The sequence below is a fragment of the Micropterus dolomieu genome, linkage group LG23 (genome assembly GCF_021292245.1).
Source record: "Micropterus dolomieu isolate WLL.071019.BEF.003 ecotype Adirondacks linkage group LG23, ASM2129224v1, whole genome shotgun sequence".
Taxonomy (NCBI): Eukaryota; Metazoa; Chordata; class Actinopteri; order Centrarchiformes; family Centrarchidae; genus Micropterus; species Micropterus dolomieu.
In genome coordinates this window covers 30964545-30988784 of record NC_060172.1, presented here as the reverse complement: position 1 = coordinate 30988784, position 24240 = coordinate 30964545, and the positions used below count along the sequence as shown (strand labels likewise).

Sequence of the window (24240 nt, the reverse complement as noted above, 5' to 3'; positions counted from 1 at the left end):
TGTGTCCCCCAAGCGTGCAATTATCATAACGCAGCAGGGATTTTTATTCTGACTTGATGCATAGTTACAAGACCATAACATATACAAATAATAATTTCATTACACTGGCCTCGCTGTAATTACAGTGCCTGTACAATTCCTGACGGCCCTCACAAAGCCCCAGGTGAGGTTAGATTCTCATGTTATCGTTTGCTTATCTCTATGTCAACACAGTATATTCAATCACGAATAGTTCTTGCTCAACAAAAACGATATAATGATGTGGAGATAAGAAGCAAAGCGTTTACAGCCCAAGGGTGCGATAAAGACACTGGCACTTAATGGGCGCTGTGATTTACAGTCGCAGCAGAGCTTCTTTTTGGATTCTCTGAACACCTCGAAAAAGGGCCAAAACAAAACAGCTTAAGACAGCACCTCTTGTCTATGCTATGCAGGCCTGTAGTGGAAATTGGGACAGATGTAAAAGATGCATTGATAAATACATTTAACATTCTGTAGTGCTTAAAAACACTGTAGAGCTTTCTAATCAGAACGTACCACCAGACAATGCACTAAAATTGTCAAATTCCAGCATTTCTCAGATTTTATGTAGGTTTGTCGCATTTGAAATTTACAGTAGTTGTATCCATAATCAACAGTATATGTGTCAAATTTCCAAATATTAAGCTCATCTCTAGAGGTTGGACCTAACATTTCAAGGTGAGGGGGTTCAGTGACTTTTACAGACTTCAGAATTGTTTCCCCTTCAACATTTGAAATTAAAAATTAAAAAAAAAAAAAAGGAAGAACAGTGCACTGCCCCAATTATATTAATAAGAGAAAGCCAGGTAAAAGTGAATGAGCATTGTTTTGGGTGACAAAGCAGTTTCCAAATAATTTATAGTAGGACTAAAATGAACTCAATTCACATTAAAGGCCCATGAAATTTTATTCAATCCATTTTAAATCCTCTTAGAATTAATCAGTTTCCGCTTATAGACAGAATAATGTGGCTACCACCAGCTAATGGAAGACACAATACTGTCGTAAGATGCAGCTGTTTGAGACAAATATAATCCCTTGTATATTCTGCACTGCAAAGGAAGCTAACGATTGTTACTGCGGTCACTGTAATTTAGTTTAGGTAAGACAGCTGCCACTCTGACCAAGACAAGTAGCTGAAAAATGACGTCACACTTCTCTGTTAGCCTCTACTAACAAACGTTAGCGATCTCACACAGAGAAATCTTCACTATCAGAGATGAGTGACAAACTGAAGAGTCATTCCTACTCTACTGAAACGTGCCATTTATAAACCTGCCACACATTTATTTTTGGACAGCTTTTCAAGAAGTCTTGGAAATCCTAAGGTGCATTTTAGGACTAGTTTGGCCATTTACACCATGCCTAAAAATTTAATTTCAAGCAGATGATTTGAATTAAAATGCTTAGATCAGTTAAGCAGTGCCGGCCTCTCCAGGGCTAAGTTACAATTCCATATATTCATGGTATCACTGTATGAAATATCTGAATTTATGATCTGTTGAAATCTTAAATATAGGGCCTCAAAGAGAATAACAGTATAACAAGGTTGGCAATTTATTGACTACAATATACCGGGTCTTTGAAATCTGGCAGCACTGAGTTATTTGATGTGGCTTGTATGGTTTGATAGATTACCAAAAGTGTAATAAACTTGGTGGAAATAAAAGAACAGTTTGATCATTAAGCGGTGATAATGATATAAAAATAAACGTTCAGCAAGTATTCTAGGTTTTACCATATGTACTTTCTTGTTAACAGTGTTAAAAATGAAACAAATGTTAAATGCTTTTTGAATCATGGCTATTGCAGTTGGAAATGAGCACCAGCTGAAATGTCTGATTAATGCTCCAAGACTTTACAGGCAGTAGCTACTCTCTATGTTACTGACAAAACTTTTCTGCGAGTACAATGCTGTCCTTTCAACAGATACAGCTATGCAAATGTTCCAAATTTTCAATAATGGGGGGGTTCAGTGGGGTTGCAAAACTGAACACAGTCCGTGAAAAGCATTCAGTCTGGCTTGCACACACCCAAAAACCGCCAAAAAGACAGACAAACAGCATGGATGAGAAACACAAAGCAGAGTCAGACACATTTTCTACAAAATCAAAAAGGGTAATTTATTACCCTATGTATTTAACTAAGGAAATCCTTTAAAAACAAAACTACTGAGCAAACAACACAAAGTGCTCCTCAATCTGCAAGCAAATATTTGAAAGCAGGCAGGGATGATATTTTGTTGAGATGCTACGGATCAGACATGGAATAAGATTATCCACACTCGTTACATAATGATATTGGCAACAAGGGAAAAGTTGAAAACAGGAAATAGGTTGCACAATCTTACCGATGCAAGAATGTCTTTATTGATCCAACATTTCAACAGATGATGACCTTGTGTGATAACCGTGTGGTTAAAATGTGGAACAAATAAAATCATATTCACACAGGAGAGTCCATCCATCCATCCTCCATCCATCCATCCATCCATCGTCAACCGCTTATCTTACTAACAGAGTTGCGGGGGGCTGGAGCCAATCCCAGCTGACATCGGGCGAAAGGCAGGGTACACCCTGGACAGGTCGCCAGTCCATCGCAGGGCCACACACAGACAAACAACCACTCACACCGAAGGACAATTTAGGATCACCAATCAACCTAGGCCGCATATCTTTGGACGGTGGGATGGGAGACACGGGGAGAACATGCAAACTCCACAAGAGATCATGTCTCTAATTCATATTTTCTTATGGTTTATTTTAAAAATAAGACTCACACAAGAACCATACTGTACATGCACTAACTAACTGTGTAGTACATACATGTTTAAAATAAAAGTAAATGTAAAAAGTTGTTGCTTTATTTTGCTTTTTACTTAAAAAGTAACTTACCATTAAATTTTATGTTTTTGTTAAATAACATGTTCAGTCACTTTTTTATACTGTCTATTGATTTGTCAGGGTTTAGCATGCAGTTTTCGAATTTGTGAGGACTGCGTGTTCAATTTGATTTTGTTACAGCTATATTAGAGGTGTAACAATTCACCAAATCCACGCTCCAGTTCATCCCGCATTTTTCCCCCTGCTTTTTTGTGGTGGGAGAGGCATTATTATTATCATCATCATAATTATTAATATTATTTTCCATCTTCGGTTAAAAACTAATCTAACTTGCAGGCATGATCATTTAATCATGACTGGATCAAAATAGTCACGTGACACACGCAGTTGGAAAACTATAAAATAGCTTTATGCTGTAATATTTACAAAGTATAGGCCTACAGATTGCGCTTATTTTAGAGATGATATCTTGTATTACGCTACAAGCCCCCCCCAACACCAAATGAACAGAAAAGCTTGTTTCATTGTGGCAACACTTCCATGCGCCAGTCTTTGCACAGCCGTGAAAAGAAAGCGTCATGTTGACGTCAGTACACGTGATCCAAATATTTTGGCAAAGCGGAACTAATCATAAAGTCCGCACAAGGCTAAGAGCTATAGCCTCTCATAAACATCAGCCACAAGAGAGTATATTATAATATTATTCATATAAACAAGCTTGTTTTGAGAAGGCACGATCATACACCATCACAAAGTGAATTAATTAACTTCAGGAAAGTAAAGAGCAATCTTGAAGTGAGAACCATCTATTTGCACAGCAAAGAATGCAAACTCTGCCAAACATCTGTGATGCACGTGAAGATTTTAGGATTAGATGTTCCCTAATTTGGGGCGTTTCTCATACTGAGCCTACTTACTCTCTCTCCTTCTCAGTGAGTCTGTCAGTGATGGTGTCCTTGATGGAGGAGCGTGAACCCTTGTGGATAACAGGATACCTAAGAGGGACCTGCAGGAAGTACGAGATCATCAGGACCAGGTGCGACGTGTAACCTAGGGCGACTGCAACGCTCCCATCATCCTTTGCTGCAGGACATAAAGTAAAAAAAGAGGTTCCAGTAATCACCATTTATTTAGAGTTATGTTAAGCAGACAAGAAATGATGATCAACACACCAAAGCCGCTAAGCCGATAATTTAATGCAAATTAAACTCAAAACAGCATTTGAATCACTCAAAAGTCAGTATTTTATTACATCAAGAACTTCAAAGCATACAGTCATCAATGTCTGTTTTGTTTGGAATGCACTTTCATTACATGGAAAAATAAATTGTGTTTACATAAACCATGTCCACATCTTGTGAATCCAAACAAAAATGTACAAACACCCAACAAAAGATAGCTTGGTAACCAAGTATTCACAGGAAGAAGAGTATGTATTCATGTGGGAAAGTATTTTTAAAGTGATACAAAATGTGCCACAGCACACAGTACCAAAACACTTTGGCTGCAGTGGGATCCCCAATTTCTTTAAAATATGTGCTTGAGAAGGAAAAGTATCACGTATAACTATCTCCTCTGAGCCCCAAGTAACTTTTGGGTGGAAAACTGGATGCCTTTGCGAACTCTTTTGACAGGGAAAGAAAGAGCTAACCATCTCACTTTAAGTACGAGAGATGGTTTAAAGACAACGTGCTAAGTGGTTTCGCATTCCTACACAGCAGCAGGACACTGCTTGAGGCAAAGACTTAAAATCACCGTGGTTTTTATCTTATGCTTTGAAATAATAGACTATGGCAACAGTGAGTGGTGGACTCCTTGGCGCATACTGTGTTTTTTTCAACTGAACACAGAAAGCCTGCTTAATATCATTATTCTTCCTGCATTTTTCAGTCCATAGCAACAAAAGCACCTGGACTAAACCACTTCCTGGCCTCTGGTGCTTTTGGATGAAGTTACACACCAACAGGTCAATATCAGGTCAGCTAAAAGACATGCAACTATAAGCGACACCTTGGGGTGCAAGTTGAGACTGCTGATATCTTGTCAGGCTGAGCTGACAAGGAAAGCTTAGTTAAATGTAAGAGATTGAGGGGCCTCAGCAGAGTTCCACCCTGTTCCACTTTGACCCCCAGTAGGATTATGAACTAACCCTGGCCCTGGTCTCTAATGTGGAACATCCTCCCCTGCAGGCATTTTTAACTTTGACTTCGACACCCATCCAAACAGTTCTGGACGCATTCGGCTTTTCTTCGGGGCAGACCTCACACAAATGAGAGCAAATGTCAGCAAAGGGGGAAAATTGTGGGTTAAAACACATGCTTCTCAGTCCTTTGTTTCTACGGTCTCTACATGCTGTACCGGCCTTGGCAAGATGTCTAATGGCCAAAGTTGTTATGTTAGAGCTAATATATTAATGACTACCTGGGCTGCATGACAGATCTTCCCTACATTTCACAAACCACAAGTCACCTGACCAGGAGGGAGGGCACACGGGAAAAGGTAGTTAGCAGTAAATAATTGAAAATGTTCTCTGTTAGGCCTTTAATCTTCTGCCACAGCACATGCCTCATTGTTTACTCACTGCTAGGTGTCCCCCTATGCAGGGTTGGGAGGAAGCACACACAGGCCTCCACCTTATGGGAATAAGTGATTGCTGCAAACACAAATGGGCTGGCTGAAACTGCTGTTCACTTTGCTGTGCTCTTAAAAGATGTTAACAGGTGGAGTGCGACAGCAGGGAGCAGAGGAGATTGGGAGTGGTATTTTTGAATTATGGGTTAGAGGCCTGCTGGGTCTCACCAGCTGTGAGGAAAGGGAGCTGGAGAATGTTGAGTGGACAGTGGCCAGTGTGTTCTCAGTATTAGTGCTGCACACCAAAGCTAACTATTCATTACCCATTCAATCCGCCCCCCAATTCATCTGTGCTATTGAGAGGTCATGAAGTCATCAAGTTCCCCTCGCTGTGACAGCAAATCCCATCTATCATGACACATACAGCGTGACCCTTACTCTAACCTACGACACCAACATGATAACAAGGGCTTTGTGCTAGGCCCCAGCCACACTACTCCTTTTTTGTTTAAAAACAGTTTTAAAACGAATACGATCTTCGTCCACACCAGTGTTTTAGCGTATCAGAGCTGATCTCCTTCTATATTAAAATGACTGATAACGCACATCTAGTAGCCTTTAACGTACCGGCATGCACATGCACTGGGCATGCTGGTACGGTGTAGACAGCAGTTCTCGCCGTTTTAGTCTGGACGTGAGGTGCAAACGTAGCAAAAGGTCGTTTTAAAACGAAAACACAGTAGTGTGTATGGGGCCAAATCTGCCTGCTGACGAAACTTTTTTTCAGAGTTCTTGTATTGTGTCTTATATCAAACCATGTGGTTTCTGTATCTCACAGGGTTGGCAAAACCATCCAAAGACTGTGGTAGTGCTGAACAACTCCTCCATCAGCAGTCAACAAGAAATCAGAAAGGCAAAGTGTACAAACAACAGAAGAATGCAAACCAATCGAGCACCTAATTTATCTGCCCTCTCAGCTCGGCCCTCATGCCTGGCTCCAAACTCCAAACTTTTTCCTTACTTAAAGACTCCAAGAATCCAAATTCTTCCTTCCTTCTGACCTTCCTTTGTGTTTTAGCTTTTAGTTTTTTAGCTACCTTGTTGGCACTATGAATTACAGAAAGTCTTGCTAAAAAAAATTATTTATTAATTCTGAATCTTTTTACTGCACATATAAGAAATTATGTGATGCAAATTAAAGAACGTCAGGAGGAGCATAAAAGAAAAATATTAATAAAATAAGTGAAAATACACAGAGGAGGGTTTGCATGTGCGTGTCTGTTCATTTGTACTCAAAAACTGTCTTCGCTACAGGAAAGTGATTACTATGGTGCTCAATCATTGCCAGCGTATCTCACACACAGTATCTGAGGCAAGATATGTCATTATGTGTGTGTACACTGTGATTTTGATTGTATAAAGGAATGTCAACCTCTCCCAGCTAATAAAACTATTGAGTCCCTATTGATGATACAATTATGTCATTATGTCTTTTATGCATTAAAATGACACACCGGTAATTATAACATTATGTCATTTATGCCCGTTAAAGACTGTAATACCTTAGCACAGTAATGTTAAATTGCTATCTCCGGTAGCCAAACTTATGATATCATAGATACCTTTTGAATGAGATCATCTGCCTTTAAAATGCTGAAATATTAAATTGCTTCGCTTCACCAAACACCTACATAAAACCACATGGATTAAAAGCTGGAGCAAAACATTTGTTCAGCATGCCTCATCAGAGCTTATCCTCCTGTAACCCTGAAACACACAAGCGGGCACATAATAAATTACCTTGAAAGTCTTCAGAGTTTGGCAGCTTCACTCCGCAGATGACATAATCTGACTGATTAGCCTGTGGATTTAAATAAGAGGTTTCATTTCAAAGACAATGATTAGACAGGAGAACCAGACTCAAACAGGATGAAACACCGTGTGGGACAAAACACCAGCTTTGCCACTAGCCGATCCATTTGCTTTAAATTATTCTTTCACTGTCTCTTGGTGCCACCATTTAAAGTATTTAGCTTATATGCCAAATGTTTTACAAAACAGAGTGAATATACATCAGAGAGGCATGTTAAACAGAAAGGTAATGACTTTGGATGATCAGAACTTTGGAATAAAAAACAAAGTCCTGGTTTATATCCAGATAATTCTTTTTTTCAACAATGTGTTGTGCAGCAATGTGCCATCAGGTCCAACTCACCGTATCAATGGGGTAGATGTAGGAAAGCTCAGAGAGGAGCTGACGACAGCGGAAGGTGAGCTGGGCATTGGACTTCAGGAACTGCTCTCTGGGGAGACAAAACCAGACACAAGGACAATACAATGAGGATCCCGGCTGGCATAACTCCTCACCAGCAACAAGAGAGTTTTAACCAGTTTTATCATATCGACTTGTATGAGCTTTTAAAAACAGTATCACAAATGAGTGTGTCCTCCAGCCCACTTGATGTAATGCCTACAAAGTTTTTACTGAAAGTAATAGATTCTGTTGGGCCCCATTTGATCTCTGTTTTCAACAGCTCCCTATCTACTGGCTGTGTCCCTGATTATTTTAAAACGGCTTGCGTGAACCCACTTTTAAAGAAACCTGGTTTAGATCCCTCCCTCCTACATAATTTTAGACCAATTTCAAAACTGCCTTTTATTGCAAAGATTCTAGAAATAATTGTGTCCAAACAGCTGCTCACTGTACTGGAAAATAACAAAATATTTGAAAAGTTTCAATCTGGTTTCAGGAAGTACCACAGCACTGAGACTGCCCTACTTAAAGTCACCAATGACCTTTTAATGTCTGCTGATGAAGGTATGTGCTCAGTTCTGGTACTCCTGGACCTTAGCGCTGCTTTTGACACCATTGATCACAACATCATGTTAAACAGACTGAGGCACTGGGTGGGGATCTCTGGTACCGCCCTAGAATGGTTTTCATCCTACCTGTCAAATAGGAAGTTTTGCGTGTCTGTAAACAACTATGTCTCTTCGTTCTGTCCTGTTAAATATGGTGTGCCTCAGGGGTCGGTCTTAGGACCCTTTTTGTTTTCCTTGTATGTGCTTCCCCTTGGACATATTATCCATAAACATGGCATTTCTTTTCATATTTATGCTGATGACACACAAATATACTTGCCTGTCAGATCCACAGACCCTGGAATGCTGAGTTCACTTAACAACTGCCTTTGTGAAGCAGCAAACCACAAAGCTTGCCCAATCATGTTTTTATCAACTTGGAAATATAGCAAAAATTTGATCTATGTTAACTTTTAAGGACACCGAGACCATTTTACACGCCTTCATCTCATCACGCCTGGAATATTGCAACAGCCTTTTCACCTGTTTAACCCAAAAATCTACTGATCGACTCCAGACTGTCCAGAACTCAGCTGCCAGGCTTTTAACCAGAACAAAGAAATATGACCACATTACCCCTATTTTAGCTTCACTACACTGGCTCCCAGTATGTTTTAGAATTGACTTTAAAATTCTATTGATCACTTTTAAAGCTCTTCATGGCCTCTCGCCTTGTTATATTTCTGAACTTTTAGTCCCATACACACCAGCACGTACCTTGAGATCCTCGGGCAGAGGTCTGTTGTCTGTTCCAGAGTCTCGACTGAAAACTAAAGGGGACAGAGCGTTTGCTGTCAGGGCCCCGAGGCTCTGGAACAGCCTGCCCAAAGAAATCAGGTCAGCTGAGTCAGTGAACTCTTTTAAGTCCCTTCTTAAAACATAGGAGAGCCTTTCCCGATCTTATTTGACTTTATTTTATCCCTTTTATTTTACTAATTTTATATTTATCTTAAACGTGTATTTTAGTCTTTTCAATGTTTTCATGCTTTTATCTTGTATTGTTTTTGTATTATTGTCTTTTTGGTATTATGGTCTTTACACTTGTTAAAGCACTTTGTAACTTGTTTTTGAAAAGTGCTCTACAAATAAAGATTATTATTATTATTATTATTATTATTATGAGACAAAAGCAGCAGTTAAGAGTGGAGGACATAGGGAGTAGTAAGGCAAAGGAGGAATTAGGAGCAGAGATGAGATCTTAAGGGAAGGAGTGAAGCCTGAAGAGATAGGAGGAATTGGACAAGAGCAGCAGAAAAGGTCCAGGCTAGTTACTGCTCCACACTGTAAAGCATAATGGTAATTAAAGTCAGTGAACACAGAAAATAATTATGACAAACAGAGAGGAGAAGTATAATGATGTCCTCATAGCAGGTTAATGTTGGTCTAAGGAGAAGACTGGCCCACTGTGTGTGTGAAACCTATTCAAAATGTAAAACATCTATTACATCCCTTCAGCAAAAAATAGCCTTGAATTTAGAACAGTCTATTCCAGGATTTACACATGGTATTTCCTCGGACTGCTTATGTCTGAGTAACACGATCGAATGCTTTGTATGAACGGTGCGTGTGTGCGTGCGTGTGTGTGCGCAAGTGACTCTTTGGGTGTCTGTACAATATTTACACTACCAGTTGTGGAGCACTGTGGGTAATAATTTCAACATAATTTCATGCAGATGAAAAGGGATTTTGGGGGGGAAATGGTTATTGAATGTGATGCACCCTCCAATCTATGCTTCTCGCCTTTCACTTGAATTTCCTATTTGGCTTTGCCTGTGGTTAGCAGTCTCTTATCATTTCCCTTCACAGTGTGCGGCTGCTTTGTACATGTGAAAGACGAGACAGATTGGTGTGTAATGATCATTTGATCTGAAATCACCCATCTGTCCAGCAGGCTTTGCCTTGTTAGTCAAGCCCAAGGTGCAAGTCCTTCACAAACCCCTTTTGTAAAACATGCAAACTCATGTTTCCCACTGCACATCTTAATGTATGCTCACAAACAAAATACCTTGTGTTAATCTACATTTGGCTGGCATAAGTAAGGAAACACACATCCTGGCAGGTGACCAACAACGGTGGAAGATATAATCTGATTCTGTACTTATGTAAACAATACAACAATCCAAATGTGTTCAAAATCCATCTTAACAAAAAGTTCATAAGTATTGTCAGGTAAATGTACTTAAAGGAATAGCTCAACGTTTTGGGCAGCATATTAAAGTATCACAAGTGAAAGTAAGTAAGTAAAGCTTTTCACTGCTGGTGGACATAGAGCTACTCTTAACTACTTTATGTACTATGAAATTCAAAAAAAAATAATTGTTTTGTCTGACTTTTCTCCAATCTTGTTTTTTTTTTTTTTTTTTATGAAATATTGGATAATTCGACCTTCCCCTCATGGACTCAAATGAAACCATATGAGAAGTTTAGAGCAGATGCAGAATTGTCAAAGCTTTCCCTCTGTCCTGTGAGAGGTGCGCTCTCATGATGGCTGAGTTCAATTTCACTCAGATGAATTACATTCTGGGAGGGGAGAGGAGAACTCTTTTTCCACTTTATTGCTTGACAGATGCATCAACAGTTTCGCTTTCTGTAACGCGGCTTCCCCCCCCGAGCGAGCCAGCAAATGCAGGTCGTCCAGGTAAAACAACACTCTCATCCCTATCCAGCACAACGGCTCCAGACATCTGGAGAAAGTACTTGGAGCCAGGGAGTAACCGAATGGAATGAGAAATGTGGGAATTTGCTTTGTTTTGGGATGATGGAGACGTGGAAGTACACACCTTTCAGGTCTATGGATGTGAACCAGTCGCCCCGGTAAACACATTCCAGCACCTGCCTGATTGTTAGTATGTGAAACGGTCCGTTCGTTATTGATTTTTTGAACGGTGAAAGATAGAGGACAGGTCTCATCCTTCCAATTTTTTTCAAATGCAGAATACAACAAGAGTAAAAACCTTGATCTTCCTCCCCCCTGAGGAACTCTGGAAATTGGAGACAGGCTTGCTCTCCAATGGGAGTCCTAGCCAGTCTCCAATTTCCCGGGATGTTCCCGGGATGTCAGGTTTGTTTCCAGTACCCCGTTGAACTGTGTGCAGCCTCTGCTGATGAGTCTGCTCATCCAGCTGTCTTCCAGCATGCTCTGAAAGCAGGTGAACATGTTCACAGAGACAAGCCAGACCAGTGCCCTCGCTGCCGTTGCATGTGTGAGGAAAGTAGCATCAATAGGTCACCGTTTAGGAGGACAGGGCTCGTAAATGGGACACTGACACAAAGAGTGAAGAGAGGACACACTGAACACAGCCGGGGATGTGCGTGCACAGTCCACACGAGGCATAGAACAGGCGCTCGTGGGCTTATTATAACACACAGAAAAGGGAGACCTCTGAATGTGTGGCAGGGGGAGTGGGCTGCTTATTTCCGTGAGTCTAAGTTGCTTGTTAGCCAAAAAGCTAATGGCAGCCAGCTCACACAGCGTGGGGGATGTGTGTATGACAGCTGTGGCTGAGTCAACAGAGGCGGAGGCACGGTAAAAACGGGAGTGAAGGACGCGGCCCTGGCCAGCAGCTGCCGTGGGGCATGTCTACCGTTGATGAGAGTCTCGCTGGTCATGGAGGAGCGCTGCCCGAAGGAGCAGCAAGTTGGGTAATGGCAAGAAAAACATGACTACACAGGATCCTGCTTGGTCAGCTGAGCCAAGGGCGAATTGCCAGGCATCTCCTTCGAGTGGGCAGCCTCTTGTGCCAGTGGAACGAGGAGATTCTTAGGTGGCTGCTGTCTTGATGATCTCCGGAAGGTCACGGAGCAGACAGTCTATCGCCAGCAGAGAAGTAAAAGTAGAGAGGGGGACCGGGAATGCCCGCAGCAAGCTGCAGACAGGCTCCAGCTCCTCCGCTGGGAGGAGGGAAGCAATAGGCAACTCGTAGATGGAGGGTGTAGAGACGTGCTAATCCAGTACTGGCCACACATCCTTGGCCGCAGCAGCAAGTGTAGGCTCTCTCTGCTGCTTCTCGGCCAGAGGAAGGCGAGCACAGTACGGACATGATGCCTGTGGAGTGAGAGCCAGGCCGGCGTGCTCTGGACCCAGGCACAACCCAGAGTGGGTGTCCTGGCCAAAGCCCGTGAAAAAGTGTCCATGTTCAGCAAAACCTTTCCCTAGCTAAAAGTTAAAAAAGATATTAAATAAAAAGAGACATTTCCATGAAAAAACAGGAACGACACAGATATTTCCAAAGACTGGATGTTAGGCAGATCTACAAGTGTCTGTGTTAATTTCCTGTTTGCTGGTCTTGGCCCCTGCTGGCCTTCCTGGGGATCTGGTTTACCCTCTGTGACTGCCAGGTAGTTCTCAGACAAACAAAGCTGTATCCAGGGTCGGCACCCGCCGCACATGTCTCCCCGCAGGCCAAGGCAAACACAGGGCAATAGACTTTTAGCACAAACTGTACAACAAATGTACAAACTCTCTGTTGAGAACACAGAAATAGGCAGAACCAGCCGCACAAACATCCCCTTATTTTGAAAGAGCAAGGTGGGAGGCAGGAGCAGGGTGTAGTCTCATCACAATTCACATTGGGTCACATCATTCAGTGGGCTCTGGCTAATGTCTAGCTGACTGGAATACATGAATTTTTTTTCTATGCAGAAATAAAGCAATAGCTAATTACAGGTTCACACATACCTCTTGGCAGTGCATTCCTTCTGCAGCTTGGTTAAAGATTCTTTCTCCTCCTTGAGACTCTGGTGCTGAGCTGAGAATGCTTCCTCTGAAAGAGACAGACAGAAAAAAGAAAAGAAAATTATCAGGTGCAAGCTCTGTTCTGCTACAGCCAGGTGGCCTGGTGTTTGGTTGGCTTTCATCCACCTAAGCAAGATCAAACAGCGCTTTTTATTAGACCAAAACCATTTCCTTTTGACACCACATAAAACCAAACAACATGCGTATGCAAATTACAGGATTTGTCAGACTCTTTAAATGCAGAGCTGGGCAAATAAAAACAATCAGACAGATAAGGAGCCGTGATGATACACCTTGTGGAAGTTGTGTAATTTGCAAACTGACAATAAGAAAGAACGTATAATTTAGGAGAACATTGCTCTGATCTGTGTTCATACAGCATTACATAGAGTGGGGTGGCAGTCAAATACAACAGAAAGATGGCTTATGGGTCCACATGATATTAATAAACAAGAGGTTTGACAATTTAATGCACAAGAACACAAAAAAACATATCTTAAAAATGGTTTCAAGATTTCATTATCAGCACTTAATTTAATTTTGAAATGTCTAATGGGTTCTGTTCTGCAGCAATGAGAACACATGATCCGCACTGTAAGTAAATAGGTATAGAATAACCAAACTACATGTTTGCTACATATCTCTGTACAGCATTTCTCCCCCACACTCCAGAATAAACAGGGTTCGTTCTATCTTTGAAGCTAAATGAAGGGCATAAAACAACTGTATAAAACACCTGGATTGCCGTCCTAATTAAGAGAAAAGTGGTGGCGACGTCGGAGCAGAGCACAAAAGGCAAAGCTCTTTGTGCCAAAAATCACACAGGTTTTATGCTCAGACTTTGAGTATAAACATTACGTAATGACGTTTCTCCCCAAGGTCTCCCATGAACCAAGAGGGGTGTCTTGGTCAAATAAGTTAGTGATAAGGAACATCTCAGGTGCCTCCATTTAAAATGCACTGAGGACAGCATAGTGCTCAGGCTTAACAGAGAGGGCCCCCCAGGCAGAACAGGAGGAAGTTGGTGAGGACAAGAACATCGTGGGTAAATGATGCGATTTTAGAGGGAGTCTAATAAAAAAAAATTGGGACCTCTGTAGCCTGCTCCTCGAGGCTAGACTGGCAAAACCAATCCAAGACTCTGACCAAAATTTCCATGATCTAGTTGCAATGTGGGTAATATAATAACTAAGTTTTAGATATGATAAATGAATTGTCTGTTACATGTAACAGAAACTTTCCTTTGGCCATGATCAACGAGGAAAAAAGAATGTGTGGAATAATTCTGCTGCTTTGATTTTGAGCATCTTCTTTCTTTTCTGCAATGCTATATCAGTGGAGTAATGTAATTTAATCCAACTCTGATTCTGTTTAGTAATAACTGTGCTTGATTGACTGATTTCTCATTTTTATTCTTGGCATAGATTAAGAAGAGAAACCAAAGGTGTGTTGACAGCAAAAAACACTAAACACTCATGAATGCAAGATATTCTGTGATTCTTCACTTTGTCCCGTAACATATCTCGGCCAAGCACCCAATGATCTCCATTAACAATCAGACAACACTACTACAGGTAGCAATCCCTCGGTTTTCTCATTTTTTTGTGCCCAGAAGTGTAATGAAATCAATAAAAGCTACCAAACCACAGTCGGTGATTGGAAACAGTGGAAAGACTAACAAAGACGTTTTTGGTGGGTTTTATTTTGTTTCGGTCAAGTTGAAGTGTGTTTTATGACGAGATAAAAAGGCAATTAGTAAACTAGAAGGTAGGTGTAAGAAACTTATTTTGTTTATTAGACTGAAGAAGTTAAGAGAGCTTGTGTAACGAGCAAACTTGGCACTCGCACACATCTCCCAGCTGGAACTACTGGTGGAGACCTGACCTACGCTATCAGACTATTGCCTCTCGAGGCACAAATGGTATTGCAAAACAGGACGGGCCATGGCTAGCTGGTTAGCATACTAACTTCAGTAGAAATCTATGCAGCACATTGCATAGACGTCTTTGACATGACGTCAGAAATGTTACCTCTTCACATTCTGCTGATCATGTTAGTTCAGTTTTGATTTTTTTTTTAACATTGTGGCCAAATCTTACATTATTGTACCTTTAATGCTACCAAAACACTTCCTGTTAACACTTCCCTAGAGAAGATGTGTCAGTGGATCATTTAGAAATATTGCAGAAAGGACTCAAAGATGAAGCAGACCTTTACCATTTCTGTGGTATGTGATGTTTTCATTTAAAGCACCAACTCTGGTCTACTAATGTAAACACGTGTACTGAAATTTGTGCGTAACAAGCGAGGCCCAGCAGAAGGATGCATAAGAAGTCCAAACGGCACATTGCTTGATGATTTTTCCTTTGTCAAATTGAGATCAATTGCAATTCCAGTTCTACTTCTTGATAAACTACCCTTAAAAAATCCTCCACAATATCTATGGAGTGTTAGAGAGCTGCGAGTCATCAAATCAAATCATGTTTGATCAGATTGATCACACAACCTGCTTTTCATCACATACCTCCACTCAGACCCATGCTGAGCACGAAACACTGAAGTAGGGAGAAAATAAAGGTACTCAGAAGTATCTCCATCAGATTAGCTAGGAAGACCGATAGTGTGAGACAGAGATCAGACAGGCCATCCCTCTGTTGTGAGCGATGACATGAAAAACATATTTTAACACCGACTGCGCAGACCTGTACTGCACTCTTGCTTTCATGTAATGCCCAGCTCTGTCCTATCTGTTCTATCCATCCATCTTCACATCCTTTTATCCCTCTAACCTGTTCCAGTTTGGATCACGGTATGGACAGACAAACTACAACAAACACCATGGCAGAGTACATGCAGCATTCTGGCTGGTGTGTGTGGCGATACATTATCTTCCAGCGCACACATGTGTGAGTGGTGGGTGAAGGATCCAAAATGTGGTGTGGCTTTTTGATGCTACAAGGCCATCCCATTTGCTGGTAATTCTGAAAAATTATGATCCAACATAAATTAGTCAGGGAGCTCACTATATCTTGTCTGAGACAATGTACAGCCAGGTCCCTCTGGCAGCAGATGGCAGGCTTTGTGGGATTCTGAAGGAAACCAAACTGCAAAATGGAACACTGTGCTGCTCAAAACATAACCACAAAGTACAACAGCCAATAACATGAGCTGAAGAGCACTGCTATGGCAACTGCCAGCGCTTGTAGAAGCAGCAGCAGCCAGCAGCTCCTTCAAACTACGCTACACTTGTTTTTTTATCAGTTTTTTTTCCTGCTGTACTGCCAAAACATGCGTTACCTCTGACATAAAGACAGTCATTGGAAGATGAAGAGACGGACTCTGTTTCTCAAATGTCAGACTGTTTATTGTGAAGATGAGACTGTCATATCATCATCTGGTCTCTGCTGTTTACGTTCACCCCAGATGCAAATTCAAAAAATGCACTGGAATGTTAGGGGTGTATATTTATGCATAACTGTATTGTTTTATTTTATATGTTACTATATTTTAATATTTTAAAGGCCTAGACTTAATTATATGTTGTGTGTGTATCACGAAGGAACTATAAATTTCATTTCATTATGCAGCCTTGTGCTGTATAATGACTAATAAACAATCTTGTACCTTGTATTGTAAAACTGTTTCAAAGGAATAAACCATACTAGTGTGTGACTCTTAGGGAAGTGCATTATGGAAGTTCAACAATTATGAAGATGTTAAGGAGACCATATTGAATAGTGCATGTTGGAAAACATCTGTGAAGACAATCAATTAGAACAGCTTTATTTTTAAACCAAGGCTTTTCATGCTATTTGAGGAAAAGGTGCGTGACACAGAGACAGAGTGGCATGTCAGGAGGTAAAAAAAAAATAAAAAGTGGGAAACCCCTAGAAATACATCCTGGTGAGGCATCACGTTGGACTGTACCTGTAAACCCTTATCCTCTGTCAAGATGGCAGCCAACTGAAGGATGTAAATGTGTAAAGCTGAGCTACCGCCAAACGAGCCCTAATGATGATAGCTTCAATATGAGACCTTTTCTCTGAGGTGACAAATACCTCCACACAAACTACCTTCACAGAACTGTGTTCCTTACACTTGAGAAACCCAACCACTGACATTTATTGGTCAGGAGCCCTGGCGGTGTTACAGAGCGTGAGAATAACTACCGTTACTAAGTACAATAAACGCCGTTCATGGACCTGATTTATGTCGTCTGCTCAAGGTGGAAGGAGGGAAATTAGACAGGAGGAAATTGTGACAAGAGTGTGACCCCACCAAAACCTACCCATTAATTCTGGGGGAGGAAAGTAAGACTTTTATTTTAAAGTCACAGCTGTATAGAAAGAAAAAAAAAACCTGCGGTCATGCTCATATGTCCTCTGTTACGGATTATGTGAAAGACATGCAGTAGACTTAGCGTGAGCATATGTGCCTTTGCAAGAGAAGTCAAAAACAACAGCTTTTCTCAAGTCTACACTCTATCACTCTATGATTTCACTGCCATTACTGTAAATCAGCAGGCATTGAACAGCTAGTCGTTAACCTGTCATCAGGCAAAGAAGGAGCACAATCACATGGAGAAAGATGAACACAGAATAGACATCAGCAAGTCCACAACATTCTAATAATTGAAATACGGACACCTAACTTTCATCTCATCGCTAGCTCACATGTAGACGAACACACCTGCAGGAGCTCGACTGTGTGTTTGGGTTTTCTGGGCCCCTTGTTTTGAGATAGGACAGTTTCCTGGGAATAACAGGTTGATAAGAGTTATTTGCTAATGGTCCCTCTGACTGTGTGAGATATGGGAAGACCACACGGCCAGGTACAGATGTGATCCTAAAGAGCATGACAAAGAATGGAGATTAACAGTCCATACAGGATGCCCTCTGGGGATATATTGCATAGCTACGTACTTACACATACTGTTAAACTGTCAATAAAACGTGGAAAGAAATCTGTTTCTAATAAGCAGTGGAATGTGTGAAAATTCTACAAATGAAAGACTCGCTTTTATTTGAATCAACATTGAAATTAAATGGGTACATAAATCATCCGTGTTTGTCTGATGAGCAATCTATATGATCGAATGGGACTAATTTGACTTCAAGTTTGTGTGTGTTTTGACAGACGAGCCAATAGAAGCTGCAGAGGAAAGTTTCAAAATGAAATTTAAGCTACAATTGATAAAATCATCATGTGTCTCCCAAATGAAAGATGAGATCAGATGAAACAAACACGTTGTGGTGCCAATCTAAATATAATCAGAGACAAAATCAGCTGCTGTATGAGATCCTGTAAACACCTGTCTCCAAGTATCCTGTCTGTAATGAATGAAAGGCTTTTTTCCAATAGTGAAACAAATGAATATGTGCAGGCTGATTAGAAGAGTTAAACAACAAGCTGGAAGTACAGCAGAGCACAGCAGCATATGGCTTTTGGCTTTTGAGTTATGGGTCTGGGAAAAAAACAACAAGATTGTCAGCACAGACCTATTCAGCTGCAGCATTTCAATTTATCCTAAAATACCATTTCCCACTTTAACCAGCTGTAGGATTTTTTTCCCCCATTCTGATTCTTAATAAGCACTTGTCCACTCTGGAAAAAAAGCCATCAATGAGCTGCAGAGAAGGAGAGCAGAGAGTTCTTTTGGCTGTAGACGGAGTGGTGACAGGTAAATAGGCGGAGGATTAACGGCCATTTTTTATGATCGCAGCACAAAGGAAACTTCTCCCTGAACCCCTCTTAGTGCTGTCTTTTGTGTGTGTGTGTGTGCGCGTGCACAGACTATATGCTAATCATTACTACTCCCCATCTCAGGCTGGTGGCTCTGTGCGGTGCCATACCCTTTGGCCAAACAGTAAGCTGATCTTACTAACACAAGGATCCTACATAGAGCACCTGGCCTATTTAAGACAAACACCAGTGCTGGTGACAGTAGAGTCAGAGCATACAATACATTTTGGAAAGCTGCACAGGAAAATGCTCACCCTCCAACATTCAACAATTATGGTGTATTTGTAGAAAGATTAACTTACATTGTTATTATTATTCTGATTTGGTAGCTACTGGGGGTTTGTCCTCATTATAAAGTACAGTATAAAAGGCACAGGGTGTATGCTATTAAACCTAACCCTAACCAACGTAACTAGAAATGAAGCAGTGGTAACTAATGTTGAGAAAAAAAAAAAGTTCCTGTGTTGCGGCCACACAAAAATACACTGAAATTACAATATACAACGTGTGGGTACATGCAAACATAAAAAGGTGTTTAGTATTAAGCTTACCTGTGTATATGTGTTTGGGTATATGTGTGTGAGTGCATTTGTCAATCGAAGCTCCCCTAGCACTGCTTTTTCATAAGCCTTGTATTTCCCTATGAATAGAGGAGGCAGCAGTAAAGTCCTCCTCAGTCAGGAGCTGCACACCTCACAGGGTTACACCGCTGCTTTAGTGGCCTGGCACAGGCTGCATACAACCACAGGAATGACTCTATATACATGTTTATATGTATATACTGTATTTACTGTACCTTCATTTTATTTGTGTAACTCCTATATTTATCTGTTTTTAGTCAACAATTACTAATGTAATGTGATGATCACCTGTTGAAACTGGTGAAAATGGTAAAACTAAGACTGAATCTGAAAAACGTTTCAATAACTGAATTTATAGTCTAAACTTGTATTTGACTTGCCTTCTCAATAACTGGTGACAATAAAATGAAAAACATGTGGAAATTAACAAAGAAATACTGAAGACACATACAGCGTGGGGTACTTAACTTAACTATACAGATGCAACTGAGCTATAGTACAAATGGTATAACAAAGGAATTTGGTGAATCCGTTTATTTGAATAAGCTATACTGAAGAGCATTTAATGTACTACTCTAACTAAAAATTTAAATATCCTCATTAGGCTTCTGCTTTCTATAAAACAAAACTAATAAGTGGTCAAACTGTGTCATAACAACATCCTCTATTAGTAGAGATTAGCAGCTGCAACAGAGCCTTGTAGTTAATCATGACAGATTGGGGATTTTGGTGGAATTTGTTGCAGGTGTTTTTACCATTATATGAAGTCTACTTGTACATGACTCATTAGAGACAACAAAATGAGTTGCAGCAGTACTGACTCATTATCTCATGTGACACTTGTACAACACTAAATGCCCAGTCCCTTTCATTGCCATTACCATGCGTGTGATCTTGTTGGCTCTAGCAATAATATTAGGTATAAACACTGATCTGGCGTACTGGATAAACACATCAATATGTGCTTTACTGTGTATACAATATTCACATTGTTGGCTAACTTGCTTGTGGCTGACTGCCACTTGTGCTTCTGCAAAAGTGAAAGACTTTAATAGAAGAGCACTGTTCTCTCCTCCTCAAGGCAGCAAAATTACATTTGTAGGCATGAAACAACTGTAGGGCTCTATGATCGACTCGCGGAATTTGATAATAAAAATGGAATCAACTGTAAAACGCAGCAGTTTAGCCAAACGAACAGGGGAAAAAACAGTGCTAAGTTTTGGTGTCATTTACAGGCTTTCAGATCATATCGAAAAAAGCTGGCGCACTAGCAAGATCTCATTTTAACAAACTCTAAAAAGTGCAACCACATTGGCAGATTCAAGACACAAGCTCTGTGAAAACTTCATGGCAGAGTCAGACATTCCTTTGGAAAAAATGTAAAAGCTATGTCCGGTCAAGCTCTGTAAACAAGGTGAAGCGTTGCCAACGTGAGAATAGCCTCCGCCAGCAAAATATGGAAGCTGTCCTCTGAAGAAATTGTCAGGAGTAAAGTATTAACCTATTTGACAGAGGACACTTCACAAAACATTTAATGCAGCAATGCATTCATTGTGAATTGTCCCCTATTAAATAGTATTTTAATATCCTACTGCGGCAATACGTTTAGTGAATTGACCCCATAAATATTTGAATATATATATATATATATATGAGATATCAAAGTCATTGACACTGATTGCGTTTTTTAATATTTTCTTATTAAATTGCTGAAATTGTATTCATCCACCACATGATTTACACGCTCCCAAAATGTGCTTAACTTATAAAACACAGAATTCAAAATATTTGAACAGAAAACACACAATTTGGGAAAAAATTAAACTCTGGAAAAAATTTTGATGGATTTCAAAGGGTCCTGCAACTCATTATTTTCTGTGTAAATCAATCTATTGAACAATTAATAACCAATCATCATATTGTGTGTGGAACAGATGAACAAAGTAATTAAGATCAATCCACGACCCTTGTCACATCCTCCATTTCACTTCCACTTTACCTTTCTTTTGAAGCTGCGCACACTCCTTCTGCCGCAGGTCTATCTCCCTGCCGAGTGCCTTCCTCTGCCGCTGCAGTTCACTGCGCAGAACAGCTATACGCAGCTGCATGCACTCCCGCTCTTTCTTCTGTTCATGGCACACACAGCGAATGATGTGAGGAGAAAACAGAGAAAGAGGATGAAGAAAAATCTTTAGTATATGGTCACACCTTTTAGTGTACCTTTTATAAAGATGTCTAAAATCCTTCTAGCACCATGGCACCTTCAAGTCATGGCTTCACAGGCTGATCCCATGTTGCACTGATTTAATACTTATAGTCAATAATCCATAAACCAACTGTAACTAATGAAAAGAAAAATGGAAGATAATAAGGCTATTCAAAAACATCTTACTAAGCCCTGAGATCAGTATTACAAGTGAAAAGGTTTAGTTAAGAGCACAAGGCATGGGAGCAGCTGGCCGCCAGTTAACTGGTGTAAAGTTATGACTGTTAGCAATGCAAACAGCTGCTCTGTCAAGATGTCCGGAGACGAGGCTGAGGGCCCTATGTGGTGGCACAATGACCAGAGCAAGCGGGACTACGAATTTCCTCACCTTGAAATTTGCTTTGCCTGTCTGTCTGGTATTTTGGTGCCTAGTGCACAGACAGGAGACGTTGAGCAGACTTAAAGTTGGTGGCGGCACAGACAAAGAAAAGGGTTCTGTTGAAAGCAAGGTCATTTTGCTAACCTGAATGTTTTGTTTTATTTCAATCGCCCGTACTGGTAATGATTGATAAAAATGAAATCCACTTCTGCTTGAACTTATTTCAACTCAAAAAGTTTGAGAACCACCCTCAAACACAAACCGAAGTGAGATACCACAATAAAGGCCATCAGCTCCAGATGAGCATCTGTCTTTGTCTCTGTAGCCACAACTCTCGGCTGGCGTCTCTCTCACCACATGCTCTCTGACCAGCAGCAGCATCACAGTGCAGGTCGTTAGTCAACAGCTTGCCCTCTCTATGGGGTGTCCCTTCATCAGGCTTCATGTCTCTATCTGGTAGAGGGGGAGCCTGCAGAGGGCTAACCATGTAATGAGGAACAGCACTAGGGATTCCTGGACTGATGGATGTGGATGTGGTATACAGCATATGAAGGGAGAGAGATTGGAGGTTAACAGAAACATACAATGAAAAACGATAAGTTGGGAACTTCAACATGCAAAGAGAGATTTAAGAGACCACATTTAGGGACTATGTGGATGATGACTAAGAAATGTCCACGTAATAGGAGTTGGAAAAGAAAAAACATGGAAGACGCCACCTCGAATGACTTGGATAATGGAGAGATGGACGGGAGTGGTGTTGTTGGCAGGGTAACAGATTCAACCTTGTTATTCGTGCTTTAGTTTGCAAGCTAGGACTGTGGCATCACACACAAACACACACACTTAGATAGTGATCGTGGCATGGATCAGAGCAAAACACAGATATGCTTCTTCTTGAAGACTTCTGAGGGCTTTGTGGCGAAAACAGACAGGGATATCAGTCGCAGAGAGAAGACTGATAGAGCCTCCATCTCTCCAATGTGTCGCACCCTGATGCTTGCATGTTAACCACCGCTGGCTTTGGCACGAACCATGAGCCTCGTACACTTTCACTGAGCAGCATAGTTGACAAGTGGGTCACAGCCATGTCAGTGTGTGTGAGACTGTAACCCACCACCGGGGCCCGTCTGACTCCTACTGAACATCAAACAGCAGTGGGTCAGCTGAGCAAATAAGCAGCAGGCATGGGCTGGGGGTGGGGCATGTTATAACCCAGCAGATTAATGGCAGACTGTGGGTGAGAGGGTGAAAGGGCCATGCGCTAGGGTTGGTGGCCTCCACTCTGTCCCCCTTTGATCCATGCTCAGTATGACGCGAACAGAAGGATAGTACAGAGCCCTCCAAAGGCAAAGAGGGAAACCCTTAGAAGAGCCACACAATGCTCCACTCACTCCAAGATGTCGGGTTTTACAGAAAGGTAGAGGACGAGGATTATGTGATTTATTAGCTGCTGTGAGCTCTGAAAAGGGTTTTAAGGAATGTTTCACTGAGGGGGAAATATCAGAGACACGCTTTTGAAAGGGATCCTTTGTGGCAAAAGAATGTTTTTGTGGGAAGGCTTGAGAAGGCTATAGTGGAGCTACTTTAAAAGGTAGGGTGAAGAAAAAAAAAAAAAGTCAGCTACATCAAAAGCCAACGGAGTGCATGATGGAGAGCAACAGCTGTAACAGCTGTCTAAAGAGGCACTTTAAAGAGGCACTTTAAATTTGGTATATATGTTAAAAAGCACACACACACACCATTACATTTGAATTGCGGGTGAACACAAAAATATCTCCGCTGCCCAAAATGATTTTTGGCACGTAAAGTCTAAAATCCTCTGGCCAGAAAAATGCTTTTCCCAAAGGGAAGTCTACCTGGGGGATAAAACACCAATGTGTCACCGCCTCTGGGCTTTTATAACAGCACAAGAGAGGGGATGCTTCTGAAGTGAATGTTTACAGTAAACACAATGTCAAACCTGGGATCAGTGTGTTTTCACAGCTGTGTGGCTGACAATTCCAAAAATGTCACATATGCTTTCTTGCTTTTGCTGTGGATCCTAGTCCAGGATATGACAGGAGGTGGAAACATAAACGGTGGATTTTAGTCAAAGCATGACCATTTATGCAGGCGGGATATTGCTCTCTCTCTACTTTTCAGTTGAGCAATCAAAACAAAAAGATTATATCTCATTACTTTACATTACAGTTACAATTACACCTGGGGATTTGGGTGATACAAGCTCTTAAATCCTGTAAAGTATTTAGCACAATACAACCTGCTGATGTTTATTATGTACAAGCCAATGGGCCTGT

At 41.0% G+C, this 24240-nt stretch overlaps 1 protein-coding gene across 1 annotated transcript in view; it reads right to left on the bottom strand.

Annotated features, from left to right (window-relative positions):
• uvrag (UV radiation resistance associated gene) overlaps window positions 1-24240 on the bottom strand; it is a 95865-nt gene that overhangs the window by 51270 nt on the left and 20355 nt on the right. Inside the window, exons 8-12 of the mRNA XM_046040146.1 lie at window positions 21355-21481; window positions 12976-13060; window positions 7651-7738; window positions 7236-7296; window positions 3782-3947 (exon numbers count right to left, since the gene is read on the bottom strand). Of these exons, the coding sequence (XP_045896102.1) occupies window positions 3782-3947; window positions 7236-7296; window positions 7651-7738; window positions 12976-13060; window positions 21355-21481 (527 nt within the window). The remainder of the gene's footprint in view (window positions 1-3781; window positions 3948-7235; window positions 7297-7650; window positions 7739-12975; window positions 13061-21354; window positions 21482-24240) is intronic.